Here is a 16,610-nt window from a genome sequence, read left to right as displayed (position 1 = left end):
TCTGTTGCCCTTCTCTGGACATGTTCCAGTTCCTCAACATCTCTCTTGAATTGAGGAGCCCAGAACTGGACACAGCACTCAAGGTGTGGCCTGAGCAGTGCTGAGTATAGGGGCAGAATAACCTCCCTTGTCCTGCTGGCAACACAGTTCACCCAGCCTGGCATTAAAATCTTTCAGGGGTGAGGCTTCCATCACTTCCCTGGGCAGCCTGTTCCAGTGTCTCACCACCCTTGTGGTGAAGAACATCTTCCTAACATCTAATCTAAACCTCCCCTCCTTTAGCTTGAATCCATTCCCCCCAGTCCTATCCCTACCCAACACTCTGAACAGTCCCTCAGCAGCTTTTTGTAGCCCACTCCAGATACTGGAAGGCCACAATAAGGTCTCCTCAGAGCCTTCTCTTCTTCAGACTGCACAACCCCAGCTCTCTCAGCCTGTCCTCATAGGAGAGGTACTCAAGCCCTCAAAACATGGATTAGAGCAATTGTGTGGCTTATGTTGCATCCCTCCCCAGCCCTAAAAAAACCCAAACCAACTTTATAGTTTCAAGCAGAAAATTGTAATGTTTGGTTGAATTTCACATCAGTGCACCTAGTCCACACAACTAGAATTATGCATCCCTGTTCACACTGGGGACTGCAGACAGTGAAATTCCTTATGATAATCCAAATCTTTACAAGGCAGAAAGGAAGCCACCCTTCTCTCTTCCCTCACACTGCATCTGGTGAGTGAGATTTTAAAGCACAGGATTAAGCTATTCTTTTAGAAGAGGTGCCCAGATGGCCAGCATACTGAAAAAGCTTTACCTTCTGGGACCAGGGAGAGGGGCTTACATTATGTTGCTGTGGAGTATTGCAAGCAGACACAGGCAAGCTCTTCCCACACTCCAGGCTGCTAGGCTGAGATCCAGCCCAGTCCAAGAGCTAGCTTTGTGACTTCATTGGTGTGGAGCCAAGACAGAAATAATAAATTCATCCTCTGCCTGCAAATTGTTATGAAGACAAAACTGCAGGCAGCTCCAAAACTAACTTGTATTAGTGACACATAGCAGAAAATGGCCCTTGATGGAGAGAGCCCCATCCTTTTGTTCTAAGAACTGTGTGTTTGGGACTGAAGAGCTCTGTCAACTGCAAAAAGAATCTCTTGAATAAGAAACCTCTCTGGATGTATTCCTGTGTGACCTGTGCTAGATTCTATAGTCCTGCTCTGGCAAGAGGGGTTGGGCTTGATGATCTCTAGAGGTCCCTTCTGACCTCTGACGTGCTGTGATCCTGTGAAATTGGGTAAAAGACATAAGTATCCAGGTGCAACACACTTCAGAGAAGCTGATACACAGAGAGAAAATGGGGTCTGCAATGTATATATACAGTCTCTTCATGAAGAGGCACAGCTAAATCTCTGGTAGAAGTGGCAAACAATCTTTAGAATGCCTTTTGATTACAAAGAGAGTAAAGAGGCAAATCCCTTTTTCCAGGTTTATACAAGCCTTAGAACTAAAAATGAAAGAGTGGATAAAGCACCCTCTGGCACTTGACAGGCTTTTAAGTGCTGTGTTTCTTCCTGTCTCTCTAATTTAGACAGAAACACAAACACCACACATGAATACATTTCAAAAAGAGGCCAGGGAATATCATCAATAAGATATAGCTGATGTACAAATGACCTGTAGAGTCACAGAATCAAACAGGTTGGAAGAGACCTCCAACATCATCCACTCCAACCTAGCACCTAGCCCTAGCCAGTCAACTAGACCATGGCACTAAGTGCCTCAGCCAGGCTTCTCTTGAACACCTCCAGGGACAGTGACTCCACCACCTCCCTGGGCAGCCCATTCCAATGCCAATCACTCTCTCTGCCAACAACTTCCTCCTCCAACATCCAGCCTAGACCTCTCCTGGCACAGCTTGAGATCGTGTCCCCTTGTTCTGTTGCTGGTTGCCTGGCAGAAGAGCCCAACCCCACCTGGCTACAGCCTCCCTTCAGGTAGCTGTAGGGAGGTCACCCCTGAGTCTCCTCTTCTCCAGGCTAAACAAGCCCAGCTCCCTCAGCCTCTCCTCATAGCGTTTGTCTTCCACCAGCTTTGTCACCCTTCTCTGGACATGTTCAAGCACCTCAACAGGTGAGAAGAGAACTGTCTCACATCACACCCAAGTGATAAATACACATTTTAACCTGGGCAGCCAGGCAGGGGTTGGAACATACCCTTCAGCTTAGAGATCTCCTGCTCCTTCTCCTGCTGCAGCTGCAAGTATCGCTCCTTGTGATCACTGAATGTTCTGCTGAACTCCTCTCCTTGCTTTCGGTGATCCTCCTCAAGGTTGGCATGCTGCTTCTTTAGTTCTTCGTGTTGACTCTGCAAACACCAAGTTGGGACACTGGAGCAGCTCTGCATCTGCATGCCTGGCTAATATTGGCTTTGGCAATTTGTTCAATAAGACCTCATGAATAGGAAGCATTCATAAAGAGAGGCTTATTATTCCAAGCATGCATACTGCAGCTCCTTTCAAACACAAAATCATCTCTGTGATGAGTATTCTCCTCTCCTAGGGCTATGTCACCTCACCCTGCACTTGCATTGTCCCACTGCTGAACACTACCAAGAAAATCCCTGCATGCCAGGCTGTGCAGAGCCTGGTAAAGTAATGTTCCACACAAGCCCTTGCATTTGAGAAGATGAAATCACCTACTAGAAAGCCTGACTAGGGAATTCTGCAGTAAATCATCTTCTAAGGGTATTGTTGTAAGAGGAAGGCTCCATCACTGCACTGACATTCTGGAGTGAACTGCTAGAAGCGGCTGAGGCTGCATCTTCCTGACACTGGTTCACCAGCAGAATACCAGTCTCGTCTACATTCAGAGAATGGTTTGGGTGAGAAGGGACCTTAAATATCATCTGGTTCCAATTTCCCTGCCATAAGCAAGGGCACCTGCCACTAGCTCAGGGTGATCAAGGCTTCATCCAACCTGGCCTTGAACACCTCCAGGGAGAGGGCATCCATGACCTCCCTGGGCAACCTGGTCCAGTGTTTCATCATCCTCACTGTAAAGAACTTCTTCCTAATATCCAGTCTAAATCTCCCCTCTCAAACTCCAATCCATTGCCTCTCATCCTATCACTACAATCCCTTGTAAAAAGTACTGGAAGGCCACTCTAAGATCTCCCCAGGTCCTTCTCTTTCCCAGGATGAACGGGCCCCAACTCTCTTAGCCTGTCCCCATAGGAGAGGTTCTCCAGCCCTTTGATCATCTTTGTGGCCCTCCTCTAGATTCACTCCAGCAGTTCCATGTCCTCCTTATGCTGGGGGCACCAGAACTGGATGCAGCACTCCAGCTGAGGTCTCATGGGAGAATCACCTCACTTGTCCTACTGGTCACACTTCTGCTGATACAACCCAGGATATGGTTGTCTTTTGGGCTGCCAGCAACCATTGCTGTCTCATGTTGAGCTTTTCCTCAGCTGACACCCTCAAGTCCTTCTCCTCAAGACTGCTCTCAGGCCACTCTTTGCCCAGCCTGCATTTGTGCATGGGATTGCCCCAGTCCAGGTGTAGGACCTTGGGCATCTCAGTTACCTACCTTCAACATCTGGTGTTGCACACTCAGGGCACTGTAGCGGCTGTTGGAGTCTTGCTGTGAAAACAAAACAGTGCTGTTAAGGAGAGCAACAGTGCCAGTCCTCCAGCCCCGCACATGCAATTATTTAGGAGTCACAAGCCAAGGGACTTAACTCCCCAGGAAACAAATGATTCTCTGCTTGCTCTGGAGCACATCAAGCATATATACTTCACACTCGCTGCAGCAACAATGTATTTTAACTTACGCTGCTCAACTCACAAACTGCTCCCCAGTTCCAACACGAAGTAGCCATAAAATGCTAATTTACTTGCTTTATAAAGAGCTCGCTCCAGGTCTCTGGGTCTTTTGCCAGACACAGCTTTCCTTCTGGCACTTGGTATATAAAACAAAGTTTCTTGATGTTTTTATGCTTTCCTGTTCAAAGCCCACACGTTAGAAAGTTGTCACTGTCCTTTTCCCTGAGGACCAAGCTACAAAAATGTTTTATTGTTCCCCTTTCCCCTTAAAAATGGTAACACTACATTTGAACCACCAGAAAATAAACGGGGGGGGGGGAATTTTCTAAATTAATTTTCTGGATATATATTAGGGTCTCCCATTGCAGCTCAAATAATTAGGAACTGCAGAGCACTTGCAGAGTAGAAACTGAGTGAGTGCTTTTTCAGTCAGCATTTTGTAAGACCTCTTCTTTTGAGCAGTTATAATTGCAAAGCATTTCCTTTTTCTTGCAACTCAAACAGCATTGACTGTGAGGAACCTGTGCTGGAAATGAGGACTTACCCTTCCTTTATTTAGTGTTTCCTGAGCTTCTAGTTTATAAACAAGAAAATCTAGAATATAAAAAGGGAGAATAGTGATGAAAAGAGCCACAAAGGTTAGAATCTCTACTTAAGTTTAAGAGAAATTATGTACACAGCAGTTGTGTTAAAATATTTCATATAACCATAGAATGGTTTAGGTTGGAAGGGACCTCAAAGCTCATCTAGTTCCAACCCCTCATCATAGGCAGGGACAACTCCCACTAGATTTATGCAGTAACAACTACCTAAAAGAATAAACTATGGAGAATTAAACAAAACCGCTCAAAATTGGACAAAATATCTTCAGTTTTTAATTTAATCAAATATTTTCATTAGAATGTTCATATCCTAGTGTGAGATACAGGAGTACAGGATCAAGCTTAGGGCTGGGTAATTAAACTTGTTCCATGAACTCCCCCAGTAGCATCATCAGAAGGAAAAGGACATTAATAAATTGTGCATTCCCGTATTAGAATTGAAAACTAGGTGCTTTAAAAAGTGTGAAAGTCTAGCCTAACTTTAACTAAACGAAACATCTCCCCTGTTTTGCTCCTTGATTCTGGATTTGAGAACGCCAACTCGCTCTGCACAGCCATGGCACAGCTCTACACTAGATGGCACCAGAAAGCCATCCACAAGGGCGTCTAAGAAGCATTCCTAACACGTCCTTCATCTCTGCCAAAGCAGTTCGTTTTAATTCAGAGCCTTGGTCCCCAGTTTTGGGAAGAATATATGCTCTGCTCTGAAAACTGGACAGAATTTAGAATAAGAAAAGGCACGGAGGAAACTCAGAGGGTTGCATCTGCTGAAGTTTCCGAGGGCAGATGTGAAAGGAATAAAATGTGTGCCACTATCTCCCACTCACTCCCACCCTCTCCTAGAATTTAGTTTGCAGCAGAAAAATCTCTGCAAGCAAAGCATGTGTGTATAATACTAACACACCCTTTAAGCATGTGTAATAATACTAATTTGGAGTCTAATTTCACATCTGTGGAATGCAGGAAAAGATCCCATGGTTTTGGTAAGCCAGAAGCGGATTGACGCACGCCCATACTCCACAAAGGGGTTAGGTTTATGTATACCACTATACACATACTCTGAGGGTACTATGTCATGTTGTAGTCATCTGTAAGCAGCACTAACAGAGATTAATCCTTTAAAAAAACACATTAGATACATGAATAAAAGACATACATTTAGGAGATGTACTAAACAGACCACCACAGACCTGCCAAGGTGGTCCTCCTAATGCACTGTGCTTCAGTAATCATTTTAAACTCAGCACATACTAAAATCATCAAATTATCTTAAATGTCAAAGTGAAAAGCACATTTTTACCTTCTTTTGCTTTCTTATGTTCAAGCCTCTCCTTTTGTAATGACTTTTCTAATCTTGACCTGTGCTCATATACAACTGAAAAGAGAAACGTTGAACACAATGCACTTAAAAAGTAAGACAAACAAAACCCACCCTCAGCCCCCAGCACACCCAGAGAGCCCTGGCACAGAAGGCAGCAGGGAAATGCAAGTGGAATGAAGTCATAGGATAAAGGATTCTTTTCATCACTTGAGTCAGGGATATGTCCATCCCAAACTCTGGGTTACTTCCATTCCACAGACCTAGAATGTGATAAATATATAAGTGATTTGTTTGTGGAGACTGTCAGCTGTGGTGGATCACAGAATTGTCAGGCCTGGAAAGGACCTCAAGAATCATCCAGTTCCAACACCCCTGCCATGGGCAGAGACACTTTCCACTAGATCAGGTTGCCCAGAGCCTCATCCAGGGTGGCCTTAGGAACTTCCAGGGATGAGGCTTCCACCACCTACCTGGGCAACCTGTTCCAGTGTCTCAACACCCTTATGGTGAAGAACTTCTTCCTAATATCTAACCTAAACCTCCCCTCCTCTAGCTTGGATCATTCCCCAATCCTATCACCACCTGACACCCTAAACAGTCTGTCACAAGCTTTCTGGTAGCCCTCTTCAGATACTGGAAGGCCACAATAAGGTCTCCTTAGAGCCTTCACTTTCCCTAACTCTTGTAAAGACAGGCTGAGAGAGAGGAGCTCCAGCCCTCTGACCATGCTTGCAGCCCTTCTGCATGAAAAATACCAAATCTCTCTCCTTAGATGTGCAGGTAACTCCTTTTCCAATGCTTTCATTCTCTCCTGCCTTGTTTGCAAGGAGACAACATATAAGATGGGCCAACAGTTACATAAACTGTTGTATCCACATGTATTTAGGAACTCCACTATCCCCTGGCAGAGAGTCCCACCACTAAAGCAGCCTTTCATTCAGCTTGCATCTTGAACATCTAGTTTTAGAGGTCTCAAAAGCCATGGAGCACATCAGCCCCTATTTACCCTTCCCTCACCACCTGGTCTCACTAGACCAAAGGATCACTACCTGAAATAGCCTACCAAGTTTCCAGCGAAGATATTAACTGGAACTACTGCAACTGTACAATGACACCTGCTCGAGGTCAGTTTAACACAAGTACCTTTCTGTGGTAGTTTAATGCTTATTGAAATATTCTACTAAGAGAAATTGGTATAGAATCTGAATGAGCAGATTCTTGGTTGTGAAAGAAAAGCAATGATGAAAATCTGTATCATTCATTGGTTTGCTATGAGGTATTAAGAGCCAAAAATTCCTTCCTCTTGGCTCTTGGGCACTGGATCAGAGGGGAAATTCCTAATCCACCACACTTTCCTTGCCCAGATTACAATCTGCACTCTTTTAAGGGATTATTAATTTGTATTAACAGAGTATGTGATTTTCCCTTCAAAACAGGGAAACTCATTTTCTGAAAAGTAAACCCACTGGTGAAAATAAACCTTGAACAGGAAGCATCAAATTAAAATGTATATCTTGGCAGCCACTGAAAATTCCTCCTGCACCTTAAAACATGTTCTTAATTCCACCAAGGTGCATTCTGCAGACTTTTTAGCTGCTGGGTTATCTACAAGCATTTACATTTTGGCTTAACAGCTGGATTGCTAATCAATCTTTGTCATCTATCCCTACTTTGCTATTTATCTTCTAAAGTCAAGGGCATCAGTCAAGATGAACTAAGGTACCAACATCCTCTGCAAGAAAACAAGCCTGTAATGAATATTCACAAAGTCAGCAGCAAGAAAGCTTTCAGAGAAGGGGAAAAAAAAAGCCCAAACAGCAGCATTACAGTAATGGTTTATCTAGGCACCAGAGATTGTGAATGCCAAATTAAATTGCAAAAGGAACAGTGGCTGTAGCATAGCAACTCAGGGGAGAGATGAAATCCATAATGGGCTTCCCTTCCTGTGCAATCGGGGTGAAATCAGCTTTTTGGCAAAGAGACCAAACCGCAAACGGGGCTCAGAGGTAACGTTTTCCATCTCACTCACCCTCTGCAAGTCTGCACCTTCTTCAGCTCCTCCCAGCCTTTTAGCAAGTGTAGGGGAGGAAAGCTGCACAACAAGCTCGTACTAAGGGCAGGGAAAAAAAGGAGACAGAGGATGCAATGCTATGGATTTTAGAGTACTGTGTTCAGTTCTGGGCCCCCCAGTTTAGGAGGGACATTGAGATGCTTGAGCGTGTCCAGAGAAGGGCGACGAGGCTGGGGAGAGGCCTTGAGCACAGCCCTACGAGGAGAGGCTGAGGGAGCTGGGATTGGTTAGCCTGGAGAAGAGGAGGCTCAGGGGTGACCTTATTGCTGTCTGCAACTACCTGAGGGGTGGTTGTGGCCAGGAGGAGGTTGCTCTCTTCTCTCAGGTGGCCAGCACCAGAACGAGAGGACACAGCCTCAGGCTGCACCAGGGGAGATTTAGGCTGGAGGTGAGGAGAAAGTTCTTCACTGAGAGAGTCATTGGACACTGGAATGGGCTGCCCGGGGAGGTGGTGGAGTCGCCGTCCCTGGGGCAGTTCAAGGCAAGGTTGGATGTGGCACTTGGTGCCATGGTCTAGCCTTGAGCTCTGCGGTAAAGGGTTGGACTTGATGATCTGTGAGGTCTCTTCCAACCCTGATGATACTGTGATACTGTGACTTTGGAGCTTTCACAAAGAAGTGCATCACTGCTGAGCTTTGGCCTTCCTGTCTTGACCCTGTACTTGCAAACAATGTCCTACACCCCTCACCCAGGAAGTGCATCCTCACTTGTACCTTCAGTGTGCCAGCCTCTGAAATACTGGAACAAAGCTGGCAATGTCTTAAAATAGCCCTTCAGATGGCCAAAATGGGCTAAGAAAAAACTTCCTCCTACGCATCTTCCCTTCTAGTTCATTTACTGGCTGGTTCAGCAGTGTTCTTCTCTGAAAATCTGCAATGTGCAATGTCATGAAGATTTTGATTAATTATAAAGAAAAATGAGCTTCCATATCTTCTCACTTGCTCTTTTGGGTAGCAGAATGCAGCTCAGATTTTGTTAAGTACATAGAGGAGTTTATCTCCCCTTAATGTAAATTATTCTCACCACTCAAAAACTTCCTAAGCAAGAAGAACCTAAACTACAGAGCTCTTGGTACTAAAGCAGAGGATTTCTGCTTATTCACTGCCAGTCTGGATATAACATGTCTGAGCAAGAACCTCCAAGAAGTAAATACATTCAAACCCATGTTTTCTATTACAGGTTTCTCAGCTGGGAGTGTGGAACCTATATAAGGAATCTAACAAATTCCCACTGGTGTGATACAACAACAAAGCACTTCACAAATCATTTTTTCCCCCAAGGTAAGTTCTTAATTTGGTACCAATCTTTGCACAAATAACTGAACCTTGTTCCTGTGTTATATTTAATGAAATGGTTCAAAAAGGTGGTGCTGGGGGTGAAACACTGACATCTAAGAGCTAATGGGCACTATTCCAAAGCTAGAATAACTGCAGGTAATGGGCACTATTCCAAAGCTGGAATAACTGCAGGTAAGAGTTTAATTCTTTATGTGACCTATATAATGTAACCTACATGAATGAACAAAGAACACCATACACTCACAGAGAGGTGATCCAGCCTCAAAAAGCAAAGCCCTGGTAACATCACAGCTACTTGAAACACCTTTCTCCTTCAACAAGGAAATATTTAACAGGCCTTGAACTGATCTCAATTAAATCAAGCCTTTAAGATTTTTCTCATACAGAAAAAAAACAAAAACCTAAATATATGAAGTGGAGGAGGAGAGGAGGGGGTGTGATGCTCTGTAGGCTCTCAAGAGACCACACCACTTTGAGCATTGCTGAACATCAGTTGCAACACAGGAGTCAAGCAATGTGATGAAAGCAAGGATCTAACAGTCAGGGGTAGTTCTCTTTGCCCCTCTAAGCAGCAGCAAAATTATTATTACACAGTAATGGCTTATTTTGCTTATTTAAAATTAAGTGTTTTCTATGCTACATTATCAGTTACTTTGGTATTTTGGTCTGTCAGCAGCACGATTTCAGAGTCCAAAATAGCCCAGCTCCTACTACCAGGAAAATTAACATTACACTGGGATTTAAATATGCCCAATGCAAGAAATGGGATTAATGTCAATGTTATTGTTTCTTACACAATTGTGCAATCTTTCTCTGAGCTTACAGTAAAAGCTTTCACTTAGAACCAGCAGATTTTAGTAGTTCAGGCAAGGTTTGAGTGTTATTTCACAGAATCACAGAGCTTTAGAGGCTGGAAGGGACCTCCAGAGATGGAATCCAACCTTCCTGCCAAGGTAGGATCCCCTACAGTAGTTTGCACGGGAATGCATCCAGGGGCGGTTTGAAAGTCTCCAGAGAAGGAGACTCCACAACCTCTCTGGGCAGCCTGTTCCAGGGCTCTATCACTCTTACTGTAAAGGAGTTTCTCCTTATGTGGAGGTGAAACCTTCTCTGTTCCAGTTTGTATCCACTGCTCCTTGTCTTATTGCTGCTGACCACCAGAAGGAGCTTGCCCTCCTCTACTTGACACCCACCCGTCAGATACTTGTATGCATCAGTCAGATCTCTCAGCCTTCTCTTTTCAAGACTAAACAACTCCAGGGCTCTCAGCCTCTCTCCATAGCCTCTAACTCAAGACTGTGGCCAAGGTGAACTAAACCAGCAGTGTGTGGAAAGCTACCCTGGCACTTTCCTAGTAACACTGCAAAGGGCTGGAGAACACAGAAAAACACAGTGAATTTCCAGTTCCTGTCAGTGCAAATAGAGCCATTCAAAATGTTAACCCATGCAAAAAGCTCTTCTGATGAGAGCAAAACATTTCCACGAGCCAAGAAAGAATCCTTTTGATGCAGGATAGATTTTCTAGTCCAGCAACAGTAGTAAAAAATTTTGATCTCAGAAGATATTTCTTGACTTTTCTGATGTTAACATTTCATGCTGGGAGAAGATGGCAGGACCTCCTCCCCAAGCTTCCAGTTCTGTGTGGGATTAAATCAGTGAATCTAGTTTCAGACAAGGAGATTCACTACTTCACTGCTGATAATCTTATCAGAGAAGACACAATCAAACTGTGGGTAGCTCCTGGACAAGTACCAGGATTCCTCAGTGGAGTACAACCCCTGGTCACAGTATACAGTTCAGCTATTTCCAAGACTATCAACTAAGAAAGAGCTAAGTAATAAAAGAGCTACTGCAGTGACACTGCAAACATCAAAGACAACAGAAGCATTCCCACAATAAAGAATAGGAAACCTGTGGTTTAAGTATAGCATAGGAAAATTACATTAGAGAAACTACATATTTAGAATACACTGAACAAAAATACTGAAGCTATTCTGTACTTCATACCCTTAAAGTCTGCTGGGTTGAATGTGTACAAAAGGGACAGAAATAGAAGCCAAGATAATGTGAAACTGATTGTGTGTGAAAAATGAGCATTTTCCTGGCTTAATTAAGGAACAGTTTTGCATACAGGCAGGGATGGATGGCTCTCATTTTGCACATTGAAAACCATAACCAGCACTGCAAGGAGTATGACAATTACATCTACTTTAAAACAAACTCCTGCACTTTTCAGTTTATTGAGATGAAGAGGAACCAAGTGAAAGCTTTGTCAAACTAAAGCCAGTCACTGGCAAAAGAGCAGAATTCCTCCTGCCAAACTGAACCAGGCATCAGCAGTTGCACTTACAAACAAACTTAATGCTCAAGTCATTTATGTTACTCAGAGTATTAATAATTTTAAGAGAGCAGATGGTATTTAAGATCTGTATTTTCATGTTCAGGGGTTTTTGTAGTGTCAGTCAGCTTGGAAGAGACCTCCAAGATCATCCAGTCCAACCTAGCACCCAGCCCTATCCAGTCAACCAGACCATGGCACTAAGTGCCTCATCCAGGCTTTGCTTAAACACCTCCAGGGATGGCAACTCCACCACCTCCCTGGGCAGTCCATTCCAGTGCCAATCACTCTCTCTGGGAACAACTTCCTCCTAATATCCAGCCTATACTTCCCCTGGCACAACTTGAGACTGTCCCCCCTCATTCTGTTCCTGATTCCTGGGAGAAGAGACCAACTCCACTTGGCTACAGCCTCCCTTCAGGTAGTTGTAGACAGCAATGAGATCACCCCTAAGCCTCCTGTTCTATGATCTTGGAGGTCTCTTCCAACCTGGTTGATTCTGTGATTCTCGAGGCTAAACAACCCCAGCTCCCTCAGCTTCTCCTCACAGGGCTGTGTTCCAGTCCCTGCTGTCTTGTCCAGGACAAAAAAAGGATCACTGATGCTCTCTATGAAACTTGCCCTTCTATCACGGGGTTTTCCCCCAAAGCAACACTGCATAGCTTGAACAGATTAGAGAAGGTATCAGAACTAATCATGAGAGAACTTCAAAAAGCTCTGGAACGTGTGGCAAGTTCAGATAAGCATATAAGAAAATTCACTTGCTTATCAAGCCTTCAGCTTCGCATCCTCCACGAGAAAAGAGGGGATATGAAGCACAACACAGAGCAGTGCTGCAGATCTTAGAAGTTTCACTTTGACTGAACCCCTGCAAATGGGAGAGATGCTGGAGAATTTGGCACACTAATGCTGTTCACCCCAGAAAAACATGCTTAGATTTCCAACAAACACTTGTGGTCTCTGTTCAATTACAAGAACAACAGAAAAATTAATTCTTTAAGCAGAGTAAACATCTACATTTAACACAATCCTTTTTACTCTGCCTCCCTCTCTTGCAAGTCAATAACACCTTGAGGAAACAAGAGATTTCAAAACAAACTGCAAGATATGTTGGGATTTAGGGAGGTATTTATCATGTTGAGGCGGCAAAGCGTAATAGCTCCTGCTAAAAATACAAGTTTGTGAAGGTGTGTTAAATGAGATTAAATATTTAATCCCCACCAGTTAGGCTCCAGACATGACTTCTATTAGGAAAAGAGATCAGGTTTTCCATCCCAGGAAAGATTTCTTTCAACCTTTGGTGCCACCCATGACTAAGCCATACAGGGACAGATAAGCACCTCAACCTTGCAGATGCTGTTTCCTATACACCTATCTGTCTCTTCTTTTGGAAGTGATGATAAATGCAAATGAATCAAACAAAGCCCAGGTAGTGGTTTTAGACTTAAATTCTTAAGGTAAGCAGTATTACTGTAAAAAAAAAATCCATTCTTTTTTCATACAATCATAGAATCAGACAGGTTGGAAGAGACCTCCAAGATCAGCCAGTCCAACCTAGCACCCAGCCCTAGCCAATCAACCAGACTATGGCACTAAGTGCCTCAGCCAGGCTTTTCTTCAACACCTCCAGGGAGAGCAACTCCACCACCTCCCTGGGCAGCCCATTCCAATGCCAATCACTCTCTCTGACAACAACTTCCTCCTAACATCCAGCCTAGACCTCCCCCGGCACAACTTGAGACTGTGTCCCCTTGTTCTATTGCTGCTTGCCTGGCAGAAGAGACCAACCCCACCTGGCTACAGCCTCCCTTCATGTAGTTGTACATAGCAATGAGGTCATCCTATGATCATCTTCTCTGCCACTTTTGTCATGCCACAAAAAACACACAACCATTCAGAAGGGCTGCAAAGACAACAGTTTGCTCATTTGGGTCTTCTCAGCTCCAGCAAACAAGGGCCTGTTCTTTCGCTCAAAATTTGGTTCAGACTGTCTCTTGAATTTTATGCAGAAGCCTAAAGGAACATTCCATCTTCATGGATGTTTCATAGAATAGTTTAAGTTGGAAGGGATCTCGAGGATCATCTAGTTCCAACCCCCTACCATAAGCAGGGACACATTCCACTAGAACAGGTTGCACAGGGCCTCATCCAACCTGTGCCAGTGTCTCAGCACTCTCACTGCAAAGAACTTCTTCCTGACATCCAGTTTCAATCTCCTCTCTGCCAGTTTAAACTCATTACTCCTTATCCTGTCATTATAAGACCTTGTCAATAGTCCCTCCCCAGCCCTCCTGGAGCCCCCTTCAGATACTGGAAGTCCACTCCAAGGTCTCCTCAAAGCCTTCTCTTCTCCAGGCTGAAGAGCCCTAACTCACATAGCCTATCTTTGTAGGAGAAGTACTCCAGCCCTCTGAGCATCTTTGTGGCCCTTCATGTTTCCATCTACAAGGATGATTTGGGAACTTAAACACAGAATCATGGGATGGTTTAGGTAGGAAGGGACAGCAAAGGTCATCTAGTTCTAACCAAACACCTATCCTATGAAGAAAGACTGAGAGAACTTAGGCTGTTTAGTCTTGAGAAGGCGGAGAGGGAATCTTGCCAATGTCTATAAATATCTGAGGGGGGGGTGTCAGGATCATAGAATGGTTTAGGTTGGAAGTGACCTCAAAGATCATCTAGTTCCAACCCCCCAGTGAAGGCGATTGTGTGTTTTTGGTGGTGCCCAGTGACAGGACAAATAACAATGGGTACAAACCAGAACACAGCAGGTTCCATCTCACCATGAGGAGAAACTTCTTTACTGTGAGGGTGAAGCAGCACTGGAACAGGCTGCCCAGAGAGGCTGTGAGATTTCCTTCACTGGAATCATTCAAAACCCACCTGCATGCATTCCTGTGTGAGGTCTGACCTAGGTGATCCCACTTTGGCAGGGGGGTTGGACTTGATCTCTAGAGGTCCCTTCCAACCCCTAATAGTCTGATTCTGGGCTAGGATCTAGATAAAATACGTGTATGTGTATTCAGAATGCAAAATTGACAGTGAAGAAAAAGATGTTATCTATATAAACACATATTCCCAGCACAGTAGGGATTGGAAGGAATCTCTGTGGATCATCTAATCCAAACCCTCTGCTAAAGCAAGGTCACTCAGACCAAGTTCTCCATGATTAGATTGAGGTGGGTTTGGATTCTCTCCAGGGAATACCACTCTGGGCAGCCTGTTCCAGTGCTCTGTCACCCTCAAAAGGAAGAAGTTTGTCCTTATGTTGAGGTGGAACTTCCTGGTTTAAAGGTCTGAACCGAAACATACATCTGCATTTTTGTTGTATGCAACGTGGCAAAATCTGATGTAACAGCTACAGTTATCACCTTACAAAACTGCTAAACTGCCTCTTTAGAATAGTTCTCAAGAGCTCTGTTGGAGTCAGCTCCAGTTGTGTGTGTCAGAAATACCATAAAATGCACAGAGAAATCAATGGTCTGAGTTAGTGGTTCAGAACTGATTTATTTTTTGGTAACAGAAGATCACTGCTAAACTTCTGAGTATGACAGATGAACTGAAGCACTGAAAATGGCATTGTTCAGCAGGGTGGCATGGATAGGAATAGACTTCTAACTGTGCCCTCCAGGAGCACAAGCAGGCCATACTTCTCTCAACATCTCTGTAATTAAGCCTTGGAAACGACTGCCAAACTCAGGGATCTGAGTCACCCCAGGAAAATAAGATAATAAGATCATTTCAGATACCTTGGGGGATGTGGAAATGTAGCGGAAGAGGTGGAGTAATTGCAGTTGCTTTTATTTCTCAATTAAAGACACAGTAGAAAAATGTGGGAAGTTTGGTTTATGCTAGATCATGACACAAAGAGCAGAACTGCACAGAGCTCAGGAGCCTTTAAACAAGGAAGAACATCCAGACAGGCTGAATTCCTTAAGTGTTTAACTCAGGCTCAAACATGACTAGAAATTCATTCCCCTGATCCCTAAAAGTCTCTTCCCACCCCCTAAAACAAAACAACCCAAGAAAAGATTCTGCCTTAATTAGTTGTTCTGTATAGTTCATTTTTTCAGTTATGTGAATTATTTAGCTTTCATTACCATTAAACCTCAAAACAGCACCTGACTTTCAGCAGGATTTAATGGCTTCTTCTCTGCCAAGATCTTATTCCAAAAGAAGCAAAGTGAGCTCTATTAGCCACAAATTGCTGGCATTATGCTCACCACCATATAAGAGATGCTAGAATGTGTTATTTGTCTCAGAGGGGGTGGAAGCCTCACTCATAAGGTTGCCCCATCTAGCTGCAAGCTTGTATCCTGCCAGGCAATGAGACAATGTGTTTGGAACATCATAGTTAGTTAAAGCTTCAGGATTCAATCACTTTTGCAAGGAATTTGATGGTTGTTTAGGCTTTAACAGTAAAGCAATAATCTTACCTGATCCACTCCAGCAGTGCCTAACCCTGAGATAGTAACTGAAGTTCTGTCAGCATCACATCACAATTGCAAAGGCACAAGCACTGTGAGACTGTCCCCACATTCTGTCCTTGGCACAGCCAGATACCGCTTAAGCTATGCTGCTGACAACAGGGTTTCTGGCTTGGTTTGCAGCTCCACTGTCAGACCATAGCTGTGGCTGTTTCACCCTCTGCTTCTCTACTAGTCTCCCTCCAAAGCAGCTGATAATGCTTTGGTTGATGTCAAACCTTTGCCTGGTAGGCAAAAGCCAAAATGCAAACTCACCAAGGCATTCACCCATTTTGCCTTGCTGCTCTTCTCTCAGCTCTCAAGTCTTTGTAACCCCAGAGAGATCAATCACAAGATTTAAAGCCTTAAATCCTCACCAGAAACATTAAGTTCAGAGCATTGGCTCTGTCTTGTACCAGTCTGCTAGCTACCAGGCCCAATATTAAACTGGGGAGGGAACCACAAAATCCAAGGAACAGAATCACCCTATTACCTCATGCTGCTTTAGATTACATGCACTGTGATCTCTAGCCCACATTCCACCTTGGAAGCAGATGTTATACTGCAGCATTGGGGAAAATTTATCCCAGGAGCATTACGTCCACAAGGAAAGTGATTTAAGGGCATTCAGGCATGGATTACAGGAATGAGAAAAATACAGACATTTGCTCAATTTACCTTTCTAGTTAAAGAACTCAGCTG

At 44.1% G+C, this 16,610-nt stretch overlaps 1 protein-coding gene across 6 annotated transcripts in view; it reads right to left on the bottom strand.

Moving 5' to 3' along the window:
- GOLIM4 (golgi integral membrane protein 4) overlaps positions 1–16,610 on the bottom strand; it is a 44,789-nt gene that overhangs the window by 19,738 nt on the left and 8,441 nt on the right. For all 6 annotated transcript variants that reach the window (XM_064165012.1, XM_064165011.1, XM_064165014.1 and 3 more), the window contains 4 exons: positions 5,715–5,789; positions 4,357–4,406; positions 3,577–3,630; positions 2,203–2,353 (listed from right to left, as the gene is read on the bottom strand). In XM_064165012.1, coding sequence (XP_064021082.1) covers positions 2,203–2,353; positions 3,577–3,630; positions 4,357–4,406; positions 5,715–5,789 — 330 coding nt within the window. The remainder of the gene's footprint in view (positions 1–2,202; positions 2,354–3,576; positions 3,631–4,356; positions 4,407–5,714; positions 5,790–16,610) is intronic.

This window comes from Pogoniulus pusillus, chromosome 26 (genome assembly GCF_015220805.1).
Source record: "Pogoniulus pusillus isolate bPogPus1 chromosome 26, bPogPus1.pri, whole genome shotgun sequence".
Lineage (NCBI taxonomy): Eukaryota > Metazoa > Chordata > Aves > Piciformes > Lybiidae > Pogoniulus > Pogoniulus pusillus.
This window is presented reverse-complemented; position numbering and strand designations above follow the sequence as displayed.